This window comes from Rhea pennata, chromosome Z (assembly GCF_028389875.1).
Source record: "Rhea pennata isolate bPtePen1 chromosome Z, bPtePen1.pri, whole genome shotgun sequence".
Lineage (NCBI taxonomy): Eukaryota > Metazoa > Chordata > Aves > Rheiformes > Rheidae > Rhea > Rhea pennata.
The window spans coordinates 76,105,410-76,126,450 of NC_084702.1; the positions used below are offsets into that span (position 1 = coordinate 76,105,410).

At 38.2% G+C, this 21,041-nt stretch overlaps 1 protein-coding gene across 2 annotated transcripts in view; it reads right to left on the reverse strand.

Moving 5' to 3' along the window:
* Positions 1–2,013: 2,013 nt before the first annotated feature.
* The window catches only part of RIT2 (Ras like without CAAX 2), a 215,137-nt gene continuing 196,109 nt past the window's right edge, over positions 2,014–21,041 (reverse strand). For both annotated transcript variants that reach the window (XM_062599834.1, XM_062599833.1), the window contains exon 5: positions 2,014–2,474. In XM_062599834.1, coding sequence (XP_062455818.1) covers positions 2,247–2,474 — 228 coding nt within the window. In that variant the 3' untranslated portion in view covers positions 2,014–2,246. The remainder of the gene's footprint in view (positions 2,475–21,041) is intronic.

A 21,041-nucleotide genomic window follows, 5' to 3' on the forward strand; every position in this document is an offset into this window, starting at 1 on the left:
AAGTTTTCTATGACTGAGTGAGATAAATCCAGGACTTTCTGCCCTATTCAGATGCCTGAAAACCTTGACTGAAGCTCAGTAACGTAGCAGTGCCTCAAGCTCTGATGCCTAACCTACTACCAAATATCTGACATGTATGGGCTAGCTGTGGAGACAGTCAAAATCTGGAGATTTAGTGGGCTTAGCACACCTAAAAAATTGACTGTTCTTTAAAACATACCAAGGGATGTACCTGATCAGAGGAACTTGAAGATCTATACTGTTAAATTGCTAAGATGAACCACAGCATGGTTTTAGACTTTATTAGCTAGCACTTTCCTAAATAGTTCCTGAGCATGGTGCAGAACTAGTCATGCTCCAAGGGCCACTTCCAACAGGTAGCTACTTATTTCTATGGTCTCTTATGCGTGGAATGACACCTGCATTCCCCTCTATTCAGCGTTCAGTGTTGGGTAGTCACAGATGTTTTCTCTTCTTATTTATTGTCTTGTAGCTGCCATCTGTTCAGTGCAGCCTCCTGTTGTCTCTGCACTGATACTTATCTCATAGACTCTGAGCAAGCACATCTCTTTGTCTATAGGAAACTTGACCTAAAATTTATGTAGTAATACAGATAAAATAATAATAGTAATCATAATAGTATAAATAGTCTTCAGCTGTTGGAGGTAGTAAACAAAAAATTCACCCTAAATCCTTATTTGTGTTTGGATTCCTAGGAAATAATCTTTCCAAATTAAAAATGCAGCCACATATGATTTAGCTACATACTGTAAAGTGGTAATTTTGATGGAAATATTTTGACAAATCAAAAAAGTTCAGCAGAGTTTTTTTTGAGAAAAGAAAGGGTAAATGGAGAACAAAATAGCAGACTGTAATGAACTGGAATTCTTCACAAAACTGTACCTTTTTTAATATTTGACAAAACAAAACATGCTGGCTGCCTCCCACCCCCAGCTGTCCAAAATGTAATTCATTGTTCCATATCCTACAAAATACCTAGAAGGAAAGTGGGGGAAAAAAAAGAAAAAAAGAAAATTTAGTATAGAACATATATATTTCTCTAATGAAGCCAGTTATAACCTCAGAAGAAACATAAATGACACTGCTAGTACAGTTTCATGGAAGTCATGATCTTTATTCTTTGACACAATATGTGCACATTTTAATTGTAAAATTTATAAATAAAGTCAATATTAAAAGAAGTCTGTAAAAAAAACAAAAGTCAATGAGACCATATTCTACTTCATGGCAGCTTTAGAAACGAAAAATTTAAAAGACCTGTCCAACTGATTGATAAAATGATTCACTTGGATGGTCAAGGACGTGTTTCTGGCCTGATGCAATTCTGTAGTAAGTAGAAGGCTGGCTGCTACATCACGGATGTTATTACATGGTGGGACAGAGCTGCACTCATCTAGGAGGAGCTCTGGGAGGTATCAGATGGACAATGCCTTTGTGCACACCATGGTGGGCTGTGGGAATGTGGCTGACGCACTGCATATCCATAGGACAACACACCTCCGTAGCTCACCAGTTCTGGCAAATAACAAGCAGAGGAGGTAAAGCTGTAGCTCTGCACCCTTCCAAACAGCTAGCAGTTCTTGACTTGCGCTGTCCTTGTCAAGCCATCATGCTAATGGAAAGCACACAATGAAGATGAGCCTCTACAGGACCAAAATTGGGAGCCCCTAGCGTTCCCTCTGAGCCCAGTTCTCACAAGTGCGCGCACACACACACATACATATATATATAACAGCTGAACACAGTCTAGCTCTAAATCTACATAAGAACGCAAAGCTGAAGGTCAAATCCTAAAGTCCTTAAATGGTCAAAATTTGCACTGAAATCAATAGTATTAATTCCTGGGATGATGAAATGATCCATGCATGAGAGAGAGGAGGCAATAAGTGCATCCTTTGTTCTAGAGCTGGTGAAAGCTGGTTCTGCCCTGGATGCTGCCTTAACTCCTAGCATTTGAAGAGCAGTCAGGGACTACAGGGAAAAACACACGATTTTTCTCCACTCAGATGTGGAGAAGGGATAAGAGGGTATGCTAAGTGACTTTATAATACAGAGGAGCGACAGGGCAACCATGAATTGGGCCTTCAGGGAGCTATTTCTGCATGAGGGCTGACGGAAAAGAACTCCAGGACCTGGTCTGGAAGATGCTGTGTCAATGCTGCCTTTTTGAACTGTTGCAGGTTACTGTAGTCAGCTCCTGAGGGGTTGCTCACAGGAAAATGCCATCAAGTAGTACTTTCCCGTTTCTTCTTCAGTGACCCTTTCAGTTTCTGCCATAGACTATCCTTCCTCTTCATCTTCTTCTCCGCCATGGGCAGTGAGGACTCTTTCCTTCGGATTTCCCTCACTAGTCCATGGAAGACATCATCAATGTAGAAACGGAGGGCAGCCGAAGTCTCAAAAAAAGAGCAGGAGTATTCTCTGGCTAAGCTCATTCCTTCTTCAGTTGAGACCTACAGGGAACAAAAAGGCCCAAAAATATCAGCTAATGCTTGAACCAACAGGACACCATTACAGCATGTACAGTTTGACTTTCTGGCTACCACTGGAGTGGCAGTCTTGGGGAATGTCACCAACCTTTAATATAACAGGCAAATATTCTAACAATACCACATAGACAAGATCCATGAGTGAAAAGACCAGTTTGAATCCATGGGATGATTGAAAGGAGTATACTGAGAGTATTCATGCATTCGGTCATATCTCTCCAATTCTGATGCACTGAATTTTCCAAGCATCTCCTTTCTTTAGTACAATAATCATATGAGGTTTGGAAGTGCCCACACCTTTATTGTATAGATTGGATCTGATGGCCAAAAAAGACTTCAGCAGTATTATGGTCTTCGAAAAGCTATATTTACCATTCACCTAATCCTGTGAGCAACTTGACTCTTCAAACACTGCAACTTTCATACCTTTAAGATTTCTCAGGTATATGAATTTCTAAGCGGGCTTTGAAGTGTTTTGGTCTTGACGGGCCTGTAATCCTATCACTTAGTTCATGCGTGAGTTGCACAAAGATCCAAAATCTATTTGTTTTTCAGATTATCCTTCTTAAGTGACTTAATGTACTTGCTATTCTCAGAGAACATTCAGAAAATGCTTCCCTGTTTTTTAAGGAAATTTAAGGGATGGAATTACTATGAACAGAGGCATCTCTCTTTAATTTGCCTAAATTTTGAAACAAGAATGTTATTTCGAAAGTTTCCTCATTTTCTGCCTTTTGGGGGTTGATCCATCAGTCTGCTAACCCTAAGAAGGATGCTCAGTATGCTGATTACTGTGTGGCTTAAATAGAGTTTAGATGCTTATCCAAAAGAGTACTGATTGCCTCCCACTTCAGGTATTTTTTGCACTTTGGAAGCTCACCCAGTAACAAGTAGCAAAAATCTACAGCAAAACAGAGTGAACCCTATGAGCTTTGAAATTTCAAACTAGCTTCCCAGCCAGTAGAATCTGCTCTCTTCTCCATATATGAATATTAAACTCTGCAGACAAAATGTAGGACACGTATCAAATTCAAGATTGGAACTTCCAGCCTTTGTTTTTATTAGTGTTTGAATGTCATGATTATTCAAGCAACATTCAAACCATATGGATAATAAGATGAAAAAGCTGTGTGAAATCGCTGTCAAGAACAACCTAAATCCCAGGTTATAGGAAGCCTCAATTGATACTATCTACTGCAAAACAAAACTTGCTCTTATTCCTAGCTTCATGAATCCAGTGTGCCATTTAAATTAATTAGAGATATAAACCCTGACGTTTCAAGGTATAAACAAAGTCTGTCATACCTACCATGAGGAAAAATATGTCCTTTATGATCAGATTATGACCTCATTTTATTGTATTTTTTTATTTTTATTTATTTATTTTTTTTTTTTTTTGCATCTATCTGTAAAGTCAGACATAGTGGGAAACAGGTTTTTGGATGAAACAGAACATCAGTCTGTTCCAGCCTGGAAGTATGTCCGCACCTGCTATATACCTACATAACACAGATCACAGAATTTCACCCCAGCACCCTTGCACTGAGTCACAAATTTTGCAACATTAGTAGGATCGTTCCTCTACGTTACTGCTTTAATCTTAATTTAATTAAGGATATTGTAAGGGTAAGCACTGAGGTTGTATGCCAACCTGAATAATACTCACTGACACAATGAAAGATTGTTATCGTTTTCCAACTGCTATAATTGCCAACCTTTAGCAAAAGGAGATGGGTAGCAATATGGTCCTTGTTTTTCTCTGGGCAGCTGTGTAAGCAAAATGTGTGATTCAATATGTCTATTGGGCACCATTGAGAAATTGATTGCCTGGATAGAAGACGATTTTAGTCTATTTTGGACTTTTTAATCATTTTTTTTTCCTGTTGCTACACCTTATTTCAGCTGAAGGAGGATTTTTTGTTTTGTTTCATTTTGTTAAAAATATCGCAGTTCTGAGCAGATCATTATGCAGAGCTGCAGTTTCAGTGAAGATTTTATATATTCATTACCTAAAAGAAAAAAAAAAACATAAATTGAAACATCTTTATATTAAAAGGATGGTAAGGTTGCAAATATAATCAGAGTGCAAGCACAGCACTGCTCAAATATCAGAAACTGCTGTTCCCTTTCCTCTATGGTTTTTCAGTCTTCATCCATCTATTCCTCTTTCTTGTCTTTTCAAGGATCAAAATTAAGTTTTCTCCCATCTGCAAAGAAGAACAATTGCACGGAAAATATGCTAAGCTCCATAATGAAAGACAACTAAAAGCTGTAAGAACAGGGACATTCTCAGGAGAACTAAGTAGTGCGGAAAAACTTGTTCCCATCCTCTTATGTGGCTGGTGTCCAAGGCTTGTCACTTGGCCAAATTTGGCTGGCTTTCTATAAAGGTGTTTCCAGAGTTTCCTGTCAAACTATGTAGACAACATTAAAGTAATTAATATGAATAGTTAATTTACAAAGTAAAGTAATTCAGCATGGGGAAGACACCTTACACAAATTCAGGCCATTTAGTCTTTGACTTTTTTAGTTTCAAGGCTGAAAACAGGCTGTTCTGAAGTGCAATGCTGCCATAATTACACCTAGTGCTTCCAGCACCACTGAAAATACAGGTATAGTAATTTAATCTATTTGATGAAGAAACTGCAAGTATGGAAGCCTCTCTAGAGAAAAAAATACACATTTTGCTTTCAGTTTGTAATTTGGCCAAGAGGCTAGATGCCTACGGAATTAGAAACATGGGATAAAGCCCTTGATGAGGTCACTGATGTTCCATGTAATTTTAGGGATTGATGTTGTTTACATTTTATCGCCAAACGAGAAACTATATCATAGAAATCCAGCCCAGATTGGCACAGCTCAGAGACTTGTTGACAAACCGCAGCTTCCACAGGAAGATATGATCTGTCAGCGTGACATGGACAGATAGGTGAGGGAGTGAGGTCATTCTGTTGAATATATATCTGGGAAGTATAGCTTTATATCTCATCTTCAGAGTAACCCTCTGTGATTGAATTTGGCATTTTTTCCCTGAGTATAATTCTGGTTATATTGATTCCAATTTAGCTCAGTCTTTCACTGGTAAATCTTAAGAACAGAATGAAGCAGGCAGGCTGGAGTAGTGAAGATAATGGAAAAATGAAGAATAAAGGGATGGCACAAGCTTTTTGTTTCTGATCCAACCTCCATTTGAAAACAGCAGGAGCCCATGGGACTTTGGATCAGGCCCTACAGAAGCAGATCCTGAAGAACACGTGTAACCAAAGAGTAAGCTCCTCCAAAGCACAAGGCAGTGAAGTGGGCAGTGGAGCCTCAGGAGCAGCATGAGTGAGCCCTGGGAGAACAGAATTTTCTCGCATCTTTCTTGCAAAGTGCATGGTTCTGAGAGTCCAGTTTGGTGTGTGTGAGTTGAGAGGGAAGGTACACCAGTGACAGCATTTGAACTGTGGAAAGCACACAGGCTGAATTTGGAATTTTTTCATCACTAGATAGTTCAGGGCAGCTGGAATGCAGCTCTGGAAGGAAGCAAAACTTCATAAAGACGGGAAGTATTCATTGGCTGCAAACAGCATTTTACAGCATTAAGATTCTGTTTGTGGCTTTTGCAAACCTCCCTTGGAAAATTACAAGTGAGATTAACTGCAGTGCTGACAGCCTGTGAAAGCAGTGATGGATGAGCTGCCATCTTTAAGACAGCCAGCTCCCCACTAAGGTCAGCTCCTGCACAACCAAAAGGACAGCGCGAAGCCACAGGGGTTGGATAGTGGGTGGGTAGGCACTGGCAATCACTTGCCCCCGTAGGCAGAACATAAAAATATCTGGACCTGAGAAGAGAAGCATAAACAACTAAACAGATCAATAGTCTATCTGTGCCCTTGGATTGTCATTAGCTGGAAAATCTCCATCAGGATCAGCTTATTTTCTGTTTAGCTTTGTCTCTTCTTTAGTCAAGGCAGCAGCAGAAGCATCTTAAAGTAGATTTCATTAAGAGAGCTTGTATTAGCAGCTGAATAGCAGGTTATGTATCAGAGACAGGTGGAAATTCCAGAAGGATCCATACGAACGTCCATGTCCATTCCCATCACAACCAAGGGGTTCCTCAGCATATCAGAACAAACATAATAAGCTTTCCGGTACAGAAGCTCAAAACTGGTAACGTGCTACAGGAAAAGAGCTTGAGCAATCAAAGATATTGACAATATCCTAGGTCTACAATAAGAGAAAGTTTGCAAGGAAAAAAGAGAAAAATAATCCGATAGTTTCAGAAAGTGAATCTCACCCTGTGCTATACGAAAGGGAGCAAAAATTGGGTACTGCCTATCCGACATGACTGACAATTTTTTATTAATTTCAGCTCTGAGTTTATGTCTAAAGTACCTCCACATAGCACCTGCGAGGTTTCTCGGTACTGATGAGCAGCAATTGGGATTGATCAATTTTCACTAGTCTTAGTTCCTCACTGTCTAACGTACCAGGAAAATATAGGTGGTCCCTGACCTACCCAGTAATCTGAATGGGGACAAGCTCTGGAGTTTGATAGGTAGGATTGGGTCTGCTGGAGCTAAAGCTGAACTTCGCCATTTTCCTTTCCAAAAATCAAGTACTTTGTAAGTATTTGATTCCTGTTTTAAGAAACATTCAGTCCAATCCACTAACCCCAAAACATATCTATTATACCTGTGTCACTTCTGACAGTTGTTTATTTTTTCCTCAAACAAGTGTTGCATCAACAGACATGGTGGCAGAGACTTTGTGCAGGCTGGTTTAAGGGTCTTTCCAAGTGTGAAATACTATTGTTCAGGTCAAAGCTGAAATACTTGGATATTACAGCAGTAGTTGGGGTTTGAGAACCTGAGCAGAACCAGATAGAAAAGAAAAATCAATCTTTCTGTCTTTTCAAGACAAGCAGCACTGCTGTTATTTGTTCACATAATATTTGTCATGTAATATATTCTGAAAAAAAAGAAAAAATGCTCCAAGTTCTGCTGTCTTTTTTTTTTTTTTTTTTTTTTAGATAATTACATTTATAAACTGTCTATCATATCCTTGCCCTGAACAATGGCATTCCTGAAAGTAGGGGGAAAAAAAGATCAAGTGGAAATCAATTCAGACTCAAAGAAGCGTTGAAGATTAGGCTTTGTGAGTAACCGGTATTTACTCTTTTTGGATAAACATTCAATATGACTATGTTTCAGATCTAAAAAAAATGGACATTACTAAAGTAAAACAAAAATACTTGGGGCTGGTTAAATACTCCAGTTTTCATCTCTTCAACTCATGCATTCTCTTTTGTGTCAGGACTTTTAATTGCATTTCAAAGTGAATTATTGTTTGAAAACATTATGTTGAAACTTCTTCTGAAAATGTAAAAATTAAGCATTTTAACCTGTACATATCATCAAATTCACAAATATCTAAACTGCAATTGCCAATTTCTTTTGGCCAAAGTTCCACTAGAATTCACAACTTGTTTTACCTGACAAAAACCAGCATGTTTCACTCAACAAAACATGTGCCCATCATTTTTTCCTCAGTCCTTGAGGAAGTAGACATCTCTTTTCAATAGTCTGAGCAATAAATAAGTAACATGCTGCAGAAATGTGAGAGGAGAATTTCATGTCAACATCATTACTCTTAAATCCATTTGGAAGTCTGCAGAAGTAATTAACTGAGCAAACCTCACTCTGACTTCATGGCAGGCAGTTCTGCATGCTCAGCTTTGCTCGTTTTCTAGATTACAAGGCTAGATGAGATAAAAGCTGCCATACAATTAATTATTGTTTTGAGTGTATTGCAATTAGTTCGGTTTCTCCTTCTCCCTCCCTAGAGATACATAAAAGCTGATGTCTCGTAAGATTGCCCACATTTTCCTTCCTACCTTGCCACTCTGTGATTTCACTGATTTTTATTGATTTCTCACTTCAGAATTATTAGTGGTCAGAATGGAATATAGCATGAATGACTATTAACCACTGGATCCCTGGTGAAGTGGAAGTTTGAGGACAGGGAGGACTTGCAGATTGGACAAAGGAGAAGACGAGGTCTTGCTGTGTGAACTTACTGCCCTGACGGACATCCAAATGGTACAGGGCACAGTACTGAGGTGTCTCATGCCCTCAGCTGTTCTAACATCTGGCAACACTTCTGCTCAGATATTCCTTCCCTTTCTTAAACTGGCCTCTGCATATGAACTGGAATGAAACCATCTAGAAAACTCAAGCTTTAGCAGTGCAGAAAATAATAGCATTGTCTGGAAGTTCTGTGACAAGCTTTGAGGCTTACTTTTAGGGGATGGAGGATAGAGAGGGTGGACTGTAAAATCAGTTTGCACATTTTTTTACGGAAAAAAATGTATAATAGCCTCAAAAAGATTAAACTTCTAGTCAAAATCAGAGACTCATCTATCACAACTTATCTGCACCCCACTTGGTTAGCCACTAAGTTGGGGCATGAAACACTAAGCTTTGATTCCCTGTTCTGAACCAGGAATAAACAAAGTTTCATTTAATCCAAATGAATTGCAAATTGTTGAGGACTGGGAAAGTATTCTGATGAAACATCAGTGATCAGTTGTTCTTATACTTTTCCTTACTGGCTACTGTTAGATCAGGCTGACATTTTTTCTGACATGCTATGGTCATTGCTAATGTATACAAAAACTTTAAGCTACTACTAGCTATTTCATTAAATGAATTTCTCCCACATTTTGTTACCAAAAAAATTCCCAGATCCAATGTTGGTTCTCACTTGCATTATTTCTTGAAATTGTTAATGTATGTTTTGGGATAGAGACTCTTTTATTGCACAGCACAAACAGTGCATAAATTTCTGCCTGCCAGAGAAATCCATTCTCTCCATTTTGGCCTGTTTTTCACATTTTGGATCCACAAAATCATGTTAATGTGGGAGTTCTGCCTACAGGTAATTTAGTTCTTGCTTCGTTGCAACATACTTGCAAATGTTCTTTTGAGTAAAGAGAAAAATTCTCCATGTGATTACCTAGAGAAGTATGAAACAAGCAGGTCACATGAAGCTCCCACGTCTAGTGTTCGTACATTCTAATAATGTTACTTCATTATTTCACGGATTTAATGTTAAATAATTAGATCAGCCTCTTATTTCATGCAAATATCACTAAGAAGTCAGGGTGCAGTCTACAGGTTAGGTTCTAAAGTTGTTCTGTACTACAGACTATATTCTTTTGGCTTTATCTTGTCAAAGGCAAGATTGATGAGTGAGATAAGACAACTTTATACCAGGAAATGTTTCTAAAAAGATGGCCTGAAGACATGACTGAATTGGATACTCAAAGCCACATGATCTTGCATCAGTCAGAGATAGCTCTGGGTCTAATTTGAAGAGAATCTGTGAGTGTTAAACCTTTAGCATCAGTCTTCAAGATGAACAAGTAAGGGTCAATTGCTCAAAGCAGTTTTTCAAAGATCTGACAATTTTCTAAATTGTCCATCATCTTTAAAGGTACTCTGATTGCAATGCTCAGCAGAAGATAGAGATGGTCATAAGATGGTTGCAAAAAGAGGATGTTTCTATATCCGTTCAGCTTTTGAACATTCACAAGAGAACACCTGTGCTTTCTGTAGGAAAAAATCAAGGAATTAACTGTGGTTTTAAGTTCACAAGGGAGGAAAACTGTTTCAATTTTTTCTCATCAACAAAGAATTTCTTAATTATCATCTGCTAAGAACAGTCGGTTATCAAAATTTTCATGCAAAAGAAGTTGCAAATGTCACCTATTTAGACTTTTCAAACTTTTTAAAAGTAAATGGGAAGTTAGATGTGTTGAACTCTTACTTATTATGACATTGAAAGCGATATCTAATGCACCGGGGGCACAAAGTATAGCCAATTCCCAATATTTTTATCTGTCTACCGACTACATAGGCCATTTTCATCTATGTGTTAGATACTCAGGTTTCACTAGTCACTTGAATTCAGCTCTTGATTATGATGAAGATGCTAAGCAGACTCAGTACTGAATAAAGCTCTATAAAAAATAATAATATCCTATATAGAAATCTCTCTGTCATTATATTAGTACTGCTTTGAAGACAGGATACATACTGCCTCCAGCAGCAATGTTTTGTTCAGAGAGCACTCCACTGGCATGGCAAGATAACAAAACAGAGCAGAAGCCAGTGAGGAAGGGAGGATGCTGGCTTGTGTGTGTGTTTATACATACAATCTCAAATGAGAATTGTAAATAATACATACATACATACATACATATATATATATATATACACACAGATATATATATATATATATATATATATAATATATATATATATATATAAAGTGATTCAGACCCTTGAATTTGTGTAATCTTTTGAGCTAAACACATCCAAATCATGTGCTCGGTTAAATGTGGCATTTTAAGACATACCATTAGAGCAGTGGAACTACCTAAGTGCTGAAAGTTCCTTTATGCTTAAATATCTTGTGAATCTGGCTTCCAACACTAGAATAAAAGGGTCACAAAGATATCTGTTCCAAATGCAGCAGATAGTGTTGTGTGTCCTGACACCACATATTGCTCCACACTATGTGGAGTGCAATACATATATATTCTGGTGTACAGTTTTCATGTCTAAACATACTCTCAGACACAGCTTCCAAGCAGATAGAGAACATTATGCTAAGTTCTTGGCAATGAAAAGAAATTCACAACAAATCTCTCCCTTCCCCCTCCACCTCCATGCAATTCTCATCTGCTGTGATTTGGGGATTCTATCTAGCCTGCTGAAGTGGGTATTCTGCAGAAAGGAGACAGGGAATGAATTTATAATGGATTTATAGAGATTTGGACTGCAATGGATTTTTTTTTCAGAAGTCAATTTCTAAAGTAAAAATGTATTGCAAATGTATGAGGTATCAAACTGCCATTATGCACTGGTTACAGAGCAATGTTTCATCTTTCCACCTATTACTTGGGTTGCTTTTCAATTTAAAGTTACTCAGGGCAGTGACAGGGGGAGGTTGTTTCAAGAAACATTATTTTTTTATTATTGCTGTTGTTTTTTTCCTGAAAAGTGTAATTTAATTTTGAGGTTTTAGTAATTTTGGAGTTTATTGTGAAGGTTTGTCAGATCATCTTGTATAGTATCTTTATTAAACTAATGACATTGATTTTCTCCACGTCAGTATCAGTACAGGTAAAATATTATGCTTTTGCAGAATATGAATTGACTGGAGAAAATTGATAGGCGCTTCACCGATGTGCTGCTACTTAGCTCCTTTATTTTATGTGCTGAAAAGAGAGCTCATGAGTGCAAAGGGTCTTTTCCTGGTCCCAGAGTCCCAAAGAGAGTTCCATGACATAGGAACCTTAAAATGGACATGACAGCTGCATAAAGAGCATCTACTTAGCTCCATTCATGGTCCCAGGAAGATGTGATCTCCCAGCAAGTAGGATGTATAATAAAAATTGAGTCTGAAGAACTGTATATGAAGAGGACAACAATAAGAAATCAATGTGCTGAAAGAGGAAAATTAAAAAACTTAAATGGCCAGTGGGTAGGAAGAGCTATAAGAAAGCATTTAACTAATTAGACATAACAAGCTCTCATATTGCCTGATAACCCCACTCAAATTACCTCACTTTTACTGTAAGCTAAGAACATGCACTCGGAGATGTACCATGGTAACTTGTTCACTTAGCATGTTAGCCTGTCCTACTGGCAAGCTCCCCACTCAGCAGGCAGTGTTTTTGAATATCCCTTCTGTATTTGCTGCCCCTGTGCTTTGATTTTTACTTGGAAGACCAAATACCTTAAAGTGTGCGAGGGGACAGGGACAGGGGGTAGCAACTAACAGCTGGTAGAACATTAAGTTTGCTGGATACAGCCCCAAACTTTCTTGAGCACTTCTCTAAGACATTTGAGAGACTGTACTAACAGAAACTTAAGGAATGATGACTGGCTAGGAGTAATCAGCCTTTTCTTTGTAGAATTTTAGTTTTGGACTAAGAAACCTATAGGGTCAGCTGGGTTGCTAGCCCAAGTAGTTCATGTTTATTGCTACAGAGAAAAGGAAACAGTGGAGGGACAATAAGAGAGAAGTAGAAAGGCGAAGGCGGAAGGACAGGGTAGGGGAGGAAGCACAGATTACATCTGTATTATGCTACCTTGTTAGTATAGTGAGAAAATAGACTCTCAAAAAACAGAAGGGAAGAAAGTCCATGCTAGAAGTATCTGCTTAACCTCCTCTATCCATGATATATCCATCAGTTTATGCAAATATTTTTATGTATATATATACATATATTACATATAAAAGACACTCTGTTAATACACCCTGGGAGCCCTAATCACAATTACAGCTGATAAACTCATAATCTTACCCAGTGTAATAGGCTTTTTATTCCTCCGCTGACAGAGATGTAGCACAATTTACCTAGAGGCGTGTGTGAACATGCGTATACACACACACACATACACATTTCCTTACAAATGCTGCTGGGATCAGCCCAAGCCTCTCCAATACACCTGGCAGAAAAGGTTGGCCTTGTAGTGAAATTTGGCTGTGGATGCTGACAGAACAAGGCTCTAAAAAGTCCCTTTGATATCAGGAGGCATTCAGCATCAGCTCCTCTGCGGATTACAGCTGTTTTGTGACATTTATTTATTTCCTGTGTTTTAATCAGCTGGCTAGTTCAAACCTGAAGTGCAGCCAGACTCTGGAAAAGGCAATGAAAAGCACTGAAAAGAGAGTGCATGTACTGCAGACACCACAAGCCAGAGTGCCCTCCTGCCTCTTCTGAAGACTGCAGAAAATCCAAGAGGAAAAGTAATGGGTCATAATGTGGAGTACAGCAAGCCAGGTAAATTGCTGCTTCTCTTTTCACCCAGACAGAAAAGGTTGAAAATAAAGGACAGAAAACAGATAACAATTTATGATTAATACACAAATAATACTATTTAGGTATTTCCCCAATACACAAATAATACTACTTGTGTATTGGGGAAATAACTAACAGATAAATTGTTCTGGAGGTGGGGGGAAAGAAAGGTAAAGGTTTTCAGCCTCAGTCTAGCTGATGGAACATTAACAAGATCTAATCAGTGATAGTCAGGACAGCTGGCAGGTAAATCTAGAGCTGTTAGAGATCACTGTGCATATCTGGTTGAGCATAATCACGGTTCAGACTACAGGTAGAGTAAAAATGTAATATTTTTACTTAACTACATAGGTATAGCAGCACAACACAGGCACCTAATAAATCACTTGATGTCACTGAGGAAGTTTGCTTACAGTTTTTTAATGCCTGTTTTTTCAAAATATGTAAATAAGTGTAAGTTTATGGGAAGAAAATCTCTCATTCTAAAGCAACAGTTGGTGAAAAACAGTAATTGCTTGAAGCCTTAACAGTTGCTGTCACTAGCAATTCAGGACATGTTATCACCCATTATTTTTTTACCCTTAAAAATAAAATGGGTGTTATTAAATGGTTTAGAAAGTGTCAATTGCCTGTGGTAGAGTTTTGTTATACTCAGTGTAAGGAATATTAATAAGAAGACAGGTATGATATCTGTGAGTCAAGCTCAGACAGAAAATAATGTGATCCCCCATTTCACATAGAAGAGATTGTTACTGTGTTTGACTCCACAAATACCATTAAAAATTTTATTTTCTATAGAGAAATCAGAGAATTACAGCATAATTTGGTTGGAAGAGACCCCTAGATGTCTTCTAGTTCAAACTCCTGCTCAAGGCAGGTCCAACTAGACTAGATTGCTCAGAGCCTTGACCAGTCACGTTCAGTCATATTTGGAACATCTCCAAGGATGAAAATCCTACAGCCTCTCTCAGCTATTCTTCCAGTGTTTGATCACCCTCATGGTGAAAAAAAAAAATCCTCGTATGTAATCAAATTTTCCTCTGTTGCAGCTTGTATCTTTTGCATCCCACCCTTTCACTGTGTGTCTCTGAGATGAATCTGGCTCTGTCTTCAGTCTACCTGCCAGGTGGCTGAAGACAGCAAGATCCCCTTTCTTCTGGCTGAATAAATTCAGCTCGCTCAGCCTCTCCTTATATGCTTGGTGCTCCAGCCCTTAGACCAACTTGGTAGATTTCCACTGTCTAGTGGAGATTCACTCCAGTAAGTCAAAGTATTTCTTGTACTTGGGAGCCCTGAACAGGCAGGGTCCTTCAGGTGTGGTCTCACAAGTGCTGAATGGAAGGGAAGGATCACTTCCCTGGACCTGCTAGCTATGCTCTCACTAACACAGCACAGGGGTAATTGGCCTTCTTCACTACAAGGGCACATTGCTGGCTCACAGTCAACTTGTCATCCATCAGGATACCCAGATCATTTTCTGCAAAGCTGCTTTCTCTCCAGTAGTGCACAACTCTACTCATGCAGTGCATGAGGTTATCTTTCCCAGGTGCAAGTTCAGCATTTGCTTTTGTGGAACTTCATGTTGTTCCTAGTGGACCATTTCTCCAGCCAAACAATGTCCTCCTGGGTGTATACCAACCACACCACTCAGTTTCTTATCATTCATGAACTTCATGAGGGTACTGTCTGCCCCACTGAGCAGATTGTTAATAAAGATATTATCAACCCCAGGGGATGCTACTAGTAATTTGCTGCCAGGTGGATCTCTGCCTCTCATTGCAACCTTCTGAGCCTGGTGGTCCAGCTAATTCTCCACCCACCTTGTAGTCCACCTAGCCAAACCATGTCTCACCTGTTTGGCTACAAGGATGCTATGAGAGATCATGTTGAAAGCCCTGTTAAGGTAAAATGTATCTATTTCACTCCACTCATCTGCAGAGCTAGTCATCTCCTCGCAGAAGACTATCAGTTTAGTCAAGCATGATACGACCTTGCTAGCTGTTCCCAAGCACTTGCTTGTCCTTTGTGTGCCTGTACACGTCTTACAGAAGGATTTGCTTCATAAATATATCAACAGTGTTTGCAGGGCAACTGGGATTGAAAACATATATGGACACAATTGATTTAGTTTATAACCAGCTAGCTCAAGTATTGGTATTTAAAATATGAAGAGGAGTATAGACTGTACAGTCCTGTTCAGGAACTGGGAGTGTGTACCCAATCTCTGAGCTTCCTGTCACTTCAGCCTCACTGAAGCTGTCATGAGCTGTTCCTCAAGGAATAGATACAGGCTGATTTGAGACAAACATAACAAGAAATTGCCCTATCCCGTCTACATAAAGACAAAGATTACCAGTGGGAATAGAAGTTTTTAATAGTTATAGATTTTGGTAACAATTTAAATTTTCCACCTGGTGGATTTCTGGGTTTTTTTTGTTTTTTTTTTTTTTTATCTTTTTTTTAATAGCTTGATTAGATCCTTCTGACTTTTTTTCTTGTCCCAGCTGATATTTTATTGAAAAAACAAAAAACAAGGTAGACTATATGTTATCAAAGAGGGCAAAACACAGCCTCATGGCCTGAGACAAAAGAAAAAAGAAGAGAAATATTCAATTCTCCTGTCATATGGGCAAGGTTAAACAAATAAGCCAAAATTACTGTGATAAATAGAAACATTCCTGTTATGTCTCAGTTCAGGCTCTAAAGAAACAGTTTGGAAACAAGCAGTCGTTCATCTCCAAACAGGTGGTATGTCTGAGTATGCAAAATAAAAAATAAAGGCAGAGGGAGTCAGTGAAGGAAGGGAACAGCTTAGACCACAGATGGCTTAAAATGATCCAAAAGCATATTTGTTTTTAATCCAGAATGACAGTACCTTTTCATACAGCTCTGGACACAGAAACCTATGTATGAAAAAGGTGGTTTGCTATTGCTTTCCTACGTAGATTTGACATTTACAGCAATGGTTTCATTTCTTTGATGTCTCTAGTGAAAGATAAACTATTTTGATCTATATCCAGTGTTCAATATTGCTTTCATTCTGGAACATACACTGAACTTTGCACTCCATAATCTGATGGTGGGGCACACTGCAGGCTGCAGAAAAGCTATACCTATGGGATGAGTAAATAGCTTAAATGAAAATTAGACTATAGCTCATCCGCACTAGGATTTAACATTTTTCAATTTCTTTAGTCTTCTAGGGATCAAGTATGTGATGTTGCCTCACTTCCGTTCTGTTACTAGAGTTCTGTGTAAGTCATGTAGCCCTGCAAAATCAATAGGGTTGCCCATAGACAGTACAAATATTTAACTTTACCCGTCAGTTGTAATAGTTTTCTTGTCTTAGGTAATGATCTCTTCCCTTTCAACTTTCTTGGGAACAACCAAAACAGAAGTGAGCTGAGCTGGGTGGAGTGCATTATCCGGAGAACATGAGGCATGTCACAGGGACATTCCTTCTGCTTAAGTGTCCCTGGCTCTTCGTATGCACAAATGGATGGGTTTGAAAAGCTGCAACTAGAATATCATGTAGACAGAGTTAAAACATTAACTTTACGGAATTTATAGCTATTTTTGTTCCCCAGCGTAACCTGGAAATATCATTTCAAGTATGGCGTCTCCTTCTACCTCTTTCTCTCCCTCTTTGCTAATTAAAAGTTTGTAGCTTTGTAGTTCTAGAGCAATATTTTATTCCAAAGCCTTAAAAAAATCAAAGTACAAGATGAATAAAAATAAAGAACAAAAATTAATTACTGAAGATAGCAACCTTAGGCTTTTAAAGGTAATCCTATTCATAGAACTACATTCTTTCTTTGACTGATTAGGACTAGCGGTCATGGATTTATGGAAAAGTATATTTAGAATTTTATTTTAACACTCATTAATATAATCCAGAAAACAATGAAGATGTAATACTTTATCTGTCAAATTAACCGATATAATTGAAAAAAAAGACATGGAAAAGATTAAGCTATACAGTCTGTTCTTTGAATCTAAATCAGAAGCTACAAACTTCAAGTTAAAGTTGATTAGCAGCAATTGCTTTGATTTTAACTTAATGAAATTAATTATTCACACACTCTAGAGAAATAGATACCCTAGCACCTGTGAAGGATGTTCACAAGAACGACACAGATCTTTAAGAGATCCTTGTTATCATTTCAGTACTTCAGTTCTTCTGGCAAACATGTCAGGTAACTCCATTCAAAAACAGAAGAGATGAGAAGCTTGTGGCCCCACTTCATTCCTGCTAAAAGTTTGTCCTGGAACCTTCGTACTATGACAACTGGGAACCATCTCCTAACTTCCAGACAAAATGTGATCTTTGTCAGCTAATATTCATTTGATGCTACCCTCTCACTATTCTTTACGCTAAATCAGTCTTTCCCGCAATTCTTTATGACCCTTTGCCTCTTATCAATATATATATACACACAGTATTTTTATCACCTTACTTTCATTTACCTAAAGGCTAAAGAAAACAAACTCTTTTTAATCTCCTGTGGTAGGACTATCCTGACACACATTATCAGCACCTCTTCCAATTTGAGTTTGTCATCATCATGCATAAGTAACCACAACTAATCTTAGTTCAGATTTCACCTGTATCTTTGATAACATGTTTGATGCTTCCATGTCTCTGTTGCATATATCACTCCAAATACCTCTTGAAATGACATTTCCTTGGGGAAAATTGCACAAACTCCATGGTTTATAATCATCATGTAAGTGATGGATATATCCAAGACTTTCCCCTCCTGCCTTCCAGTTGATGTGTTACAGCGAACAGTCCTGCTATTAGTCCTTAAGGGCATGGCCTTGCACTTTTTACAATTACATTTAATTCCACTTCAATCACTCCTTTGGGTCATGCAGCTTTTCCTCTACAATAATCCTGTCTCTTCTGGAAAGAAAATGCTTCCACTTTGTGTTATCAGCAAATTTTGTTAGTACACTCCTGCATTTTTCTGTGTAGGTCATTAATGAAAATAGTAAAGATCAGCAAATACAAGGGTAATATGTAAAATTCCTTTAGGGCTAGATCCAGTTCCAACTAGTGAGGTCAGAATCAAACTCTTCCTTTCTAAAGTGTTATTTAAATTTAAGCATGTGTGTGTGGATATGTGTGCAATCCAGCTGTCACAATTTTTTTTTTGGCCACTAAATCACACATCTCTGTTGGCCCATCTCAACTAAGCCATCTGTTATGGTTATACAGAGTGCAGTGGAAAAAGAGGCTGATTTATGAAATGTTGGATGATTTTCATTAACGTGCAATTATGACTTCATGAGCACAATGAATTGAAAATAGTCTAGCGGCGTTCTGTGCTGTTTGAAAATACTGAGTTGACTGACACTAAATGTTCCATGGAAATGAGCCATGAAGCCGTGCTTCTCCAGACACCTCACTCTGGTCTTTTGTACAGCTCCCAGCACAACGGGGGACCCCGGTTCACGACCTGCGCTGGGAGGTGGCACCATTATAATTCTAATAATCCAACGCCTTGAGGTTTCTATACGAGTTAACTGCACAGACTTGCTTCTAAGTGCCATTTTCTGGAGATGGCGATAGAGCAGATGGGGATTTGTACAGGCCAAACTGTTGGAAGCCAGAGATAAGGAGGGAAAAAAAGGGGGGGGGGGAGGAAAAAAGCTGTGAAAGACAACCCTTTCGTTTGTTTGCTTTGCATTGCCACCTGCCAACCTCAGGCCTTCTGATCTCCTCTCAGTGAACCGCAGAGGCAGCAGTTGGAAAGATCAGATATACGCTCAGGGCAATCTGTCAGAAACTACTTTGTCACATTTCCCAACACTAAAACACGCAGAAAAATAAAATCTATGTGTTTAAAACTGTAACTGTCCCATACATAGGAGAACTACTCTTTTAACACAGAAAAAGCACTGAACACAGCTCTGCCCTGACATTTTTTTTAACATCAGCAAAATATTAGCATTTATTTTTTTATCTCCCTTAAGCATCTGTACCTTGTTTGCTTGCCTGTGGCAACACAGTTGTAATGTCATTCTCAGGAGAGTATGCTGAATTCCATTATACAACAAATAAAATAAGAAATGGCTGAACAGAACAATACATAAATCCAGCATATACTCTTTAAGTCATTTAAGAATATTATTTGTCTATGCTATGTCACAGTATCAGCCTTAATTGGGCCACTACGAGGCTATTTTTTGGTTTTCTTTTTTAAGAGATGAGACACATAAATGGTAAAGGTTTTTTTTTAAGTTTAAAGGAACTTAAAAATAACTGTATATTTAAGCACAGAATGTGCTGGAAAACACACAAGAACTTGTGAGAAAGTTTGTAACTTTTTTATTCTGTAATACTTCTGTATACCATGTCTAATAAACTATATACCACATCTCCTTTTTAGCTCCCAGCTTTCTGTTGATGTCAGCTAAGTGTTATATCAACATGCTATATGGTACAGTCTCAAAATATAAGACAACCCTAAAGGTAAGTATAAAAGCATATTTGGATAATGAGGAATAGATTGGAGGAAATATTTTTCTGTCCAGATTATTGCCTTTACTATAATCAATAAGCTGCATTAAAGCTGAATATTCCAGCTGGGATTATAACCTTACACCACAGAAAAGTATAGTAAAATGTCATATCTACCTGTTCACTGGTAGCATTAAACACAGAACCCTCATTTCTTTTGATATCCTGTCTACCCTACCATGCACTAAGTAGTCTGTAGGAGTATTTTCTTGTTATTCAAAGCTAGTTTCACATAGGTGATACACAGGAATAAGCTTGGCATCTTGTCTGAGACTGTGCATGACACCGGCATATTGGCAGACTTTGGCAGACTTGGCATTCTGTGGCACTCCTCACTATATGACGCTCTTCCATGATGTTCAGAGATTCACAAATGTACCAACTGAGCAGTCTGCCTAATAGCGTCTCAGTAATATAATTTCTCTCATTTTATGATAGAAACTAGCATGTTGTTAAGATAATTATCAAATCTAGCCGTCCGTTAGAATAATATGGCTTGTGAATAATGTAGTTTTACTCAAATTTATGTAAGATGAATTCAGCTCTGTGAGGACCACAACATCCTCTCACTATTAAAATATGATGTAGCATACATTTTGAGCATGTATCTTCTTTTCTCTCCATGTCTCGTTGATACTTTCAAAACTGACTATCTATTTTGGATATTTACACTGTTCTCCAGTCATACAACTGGCGAATCACTGACAGATCCTAATTTTCAAAAGTCGTGTTCTATATTTTTTTCTGAATAGCAGATGCTTTAAAAAATACTCCACAAAAGAATCACCCCCAAATCTACTGCTTTTTTTCCTTTTTTTTTTTTTTTTTTTTGGCTTTCATTTACTCATCAGTGACTTTGCTCTGCTCCCTCTGGAACTGCATTATTGACCTGTAAGAGTTAGAGCCAGGCCAATAAGAAGTGCTTTTGAAAATCAAGCCACATACCACACATATATCATCATCAGAGTCACTTTGAAATCAATGACAGTCATCAGTCACCGAAAGAAAACCTAATCAACCAAACAAAGGTTAAAAAGACACTCACTCATATCTGGCCAGTTCCATGTGGTGTCATGCATGTTCCAAAAAATTAAAAATGATAGAGGTAATTAGCTAACAGCATTATCTCAAGTCTTTTACCAGAAAA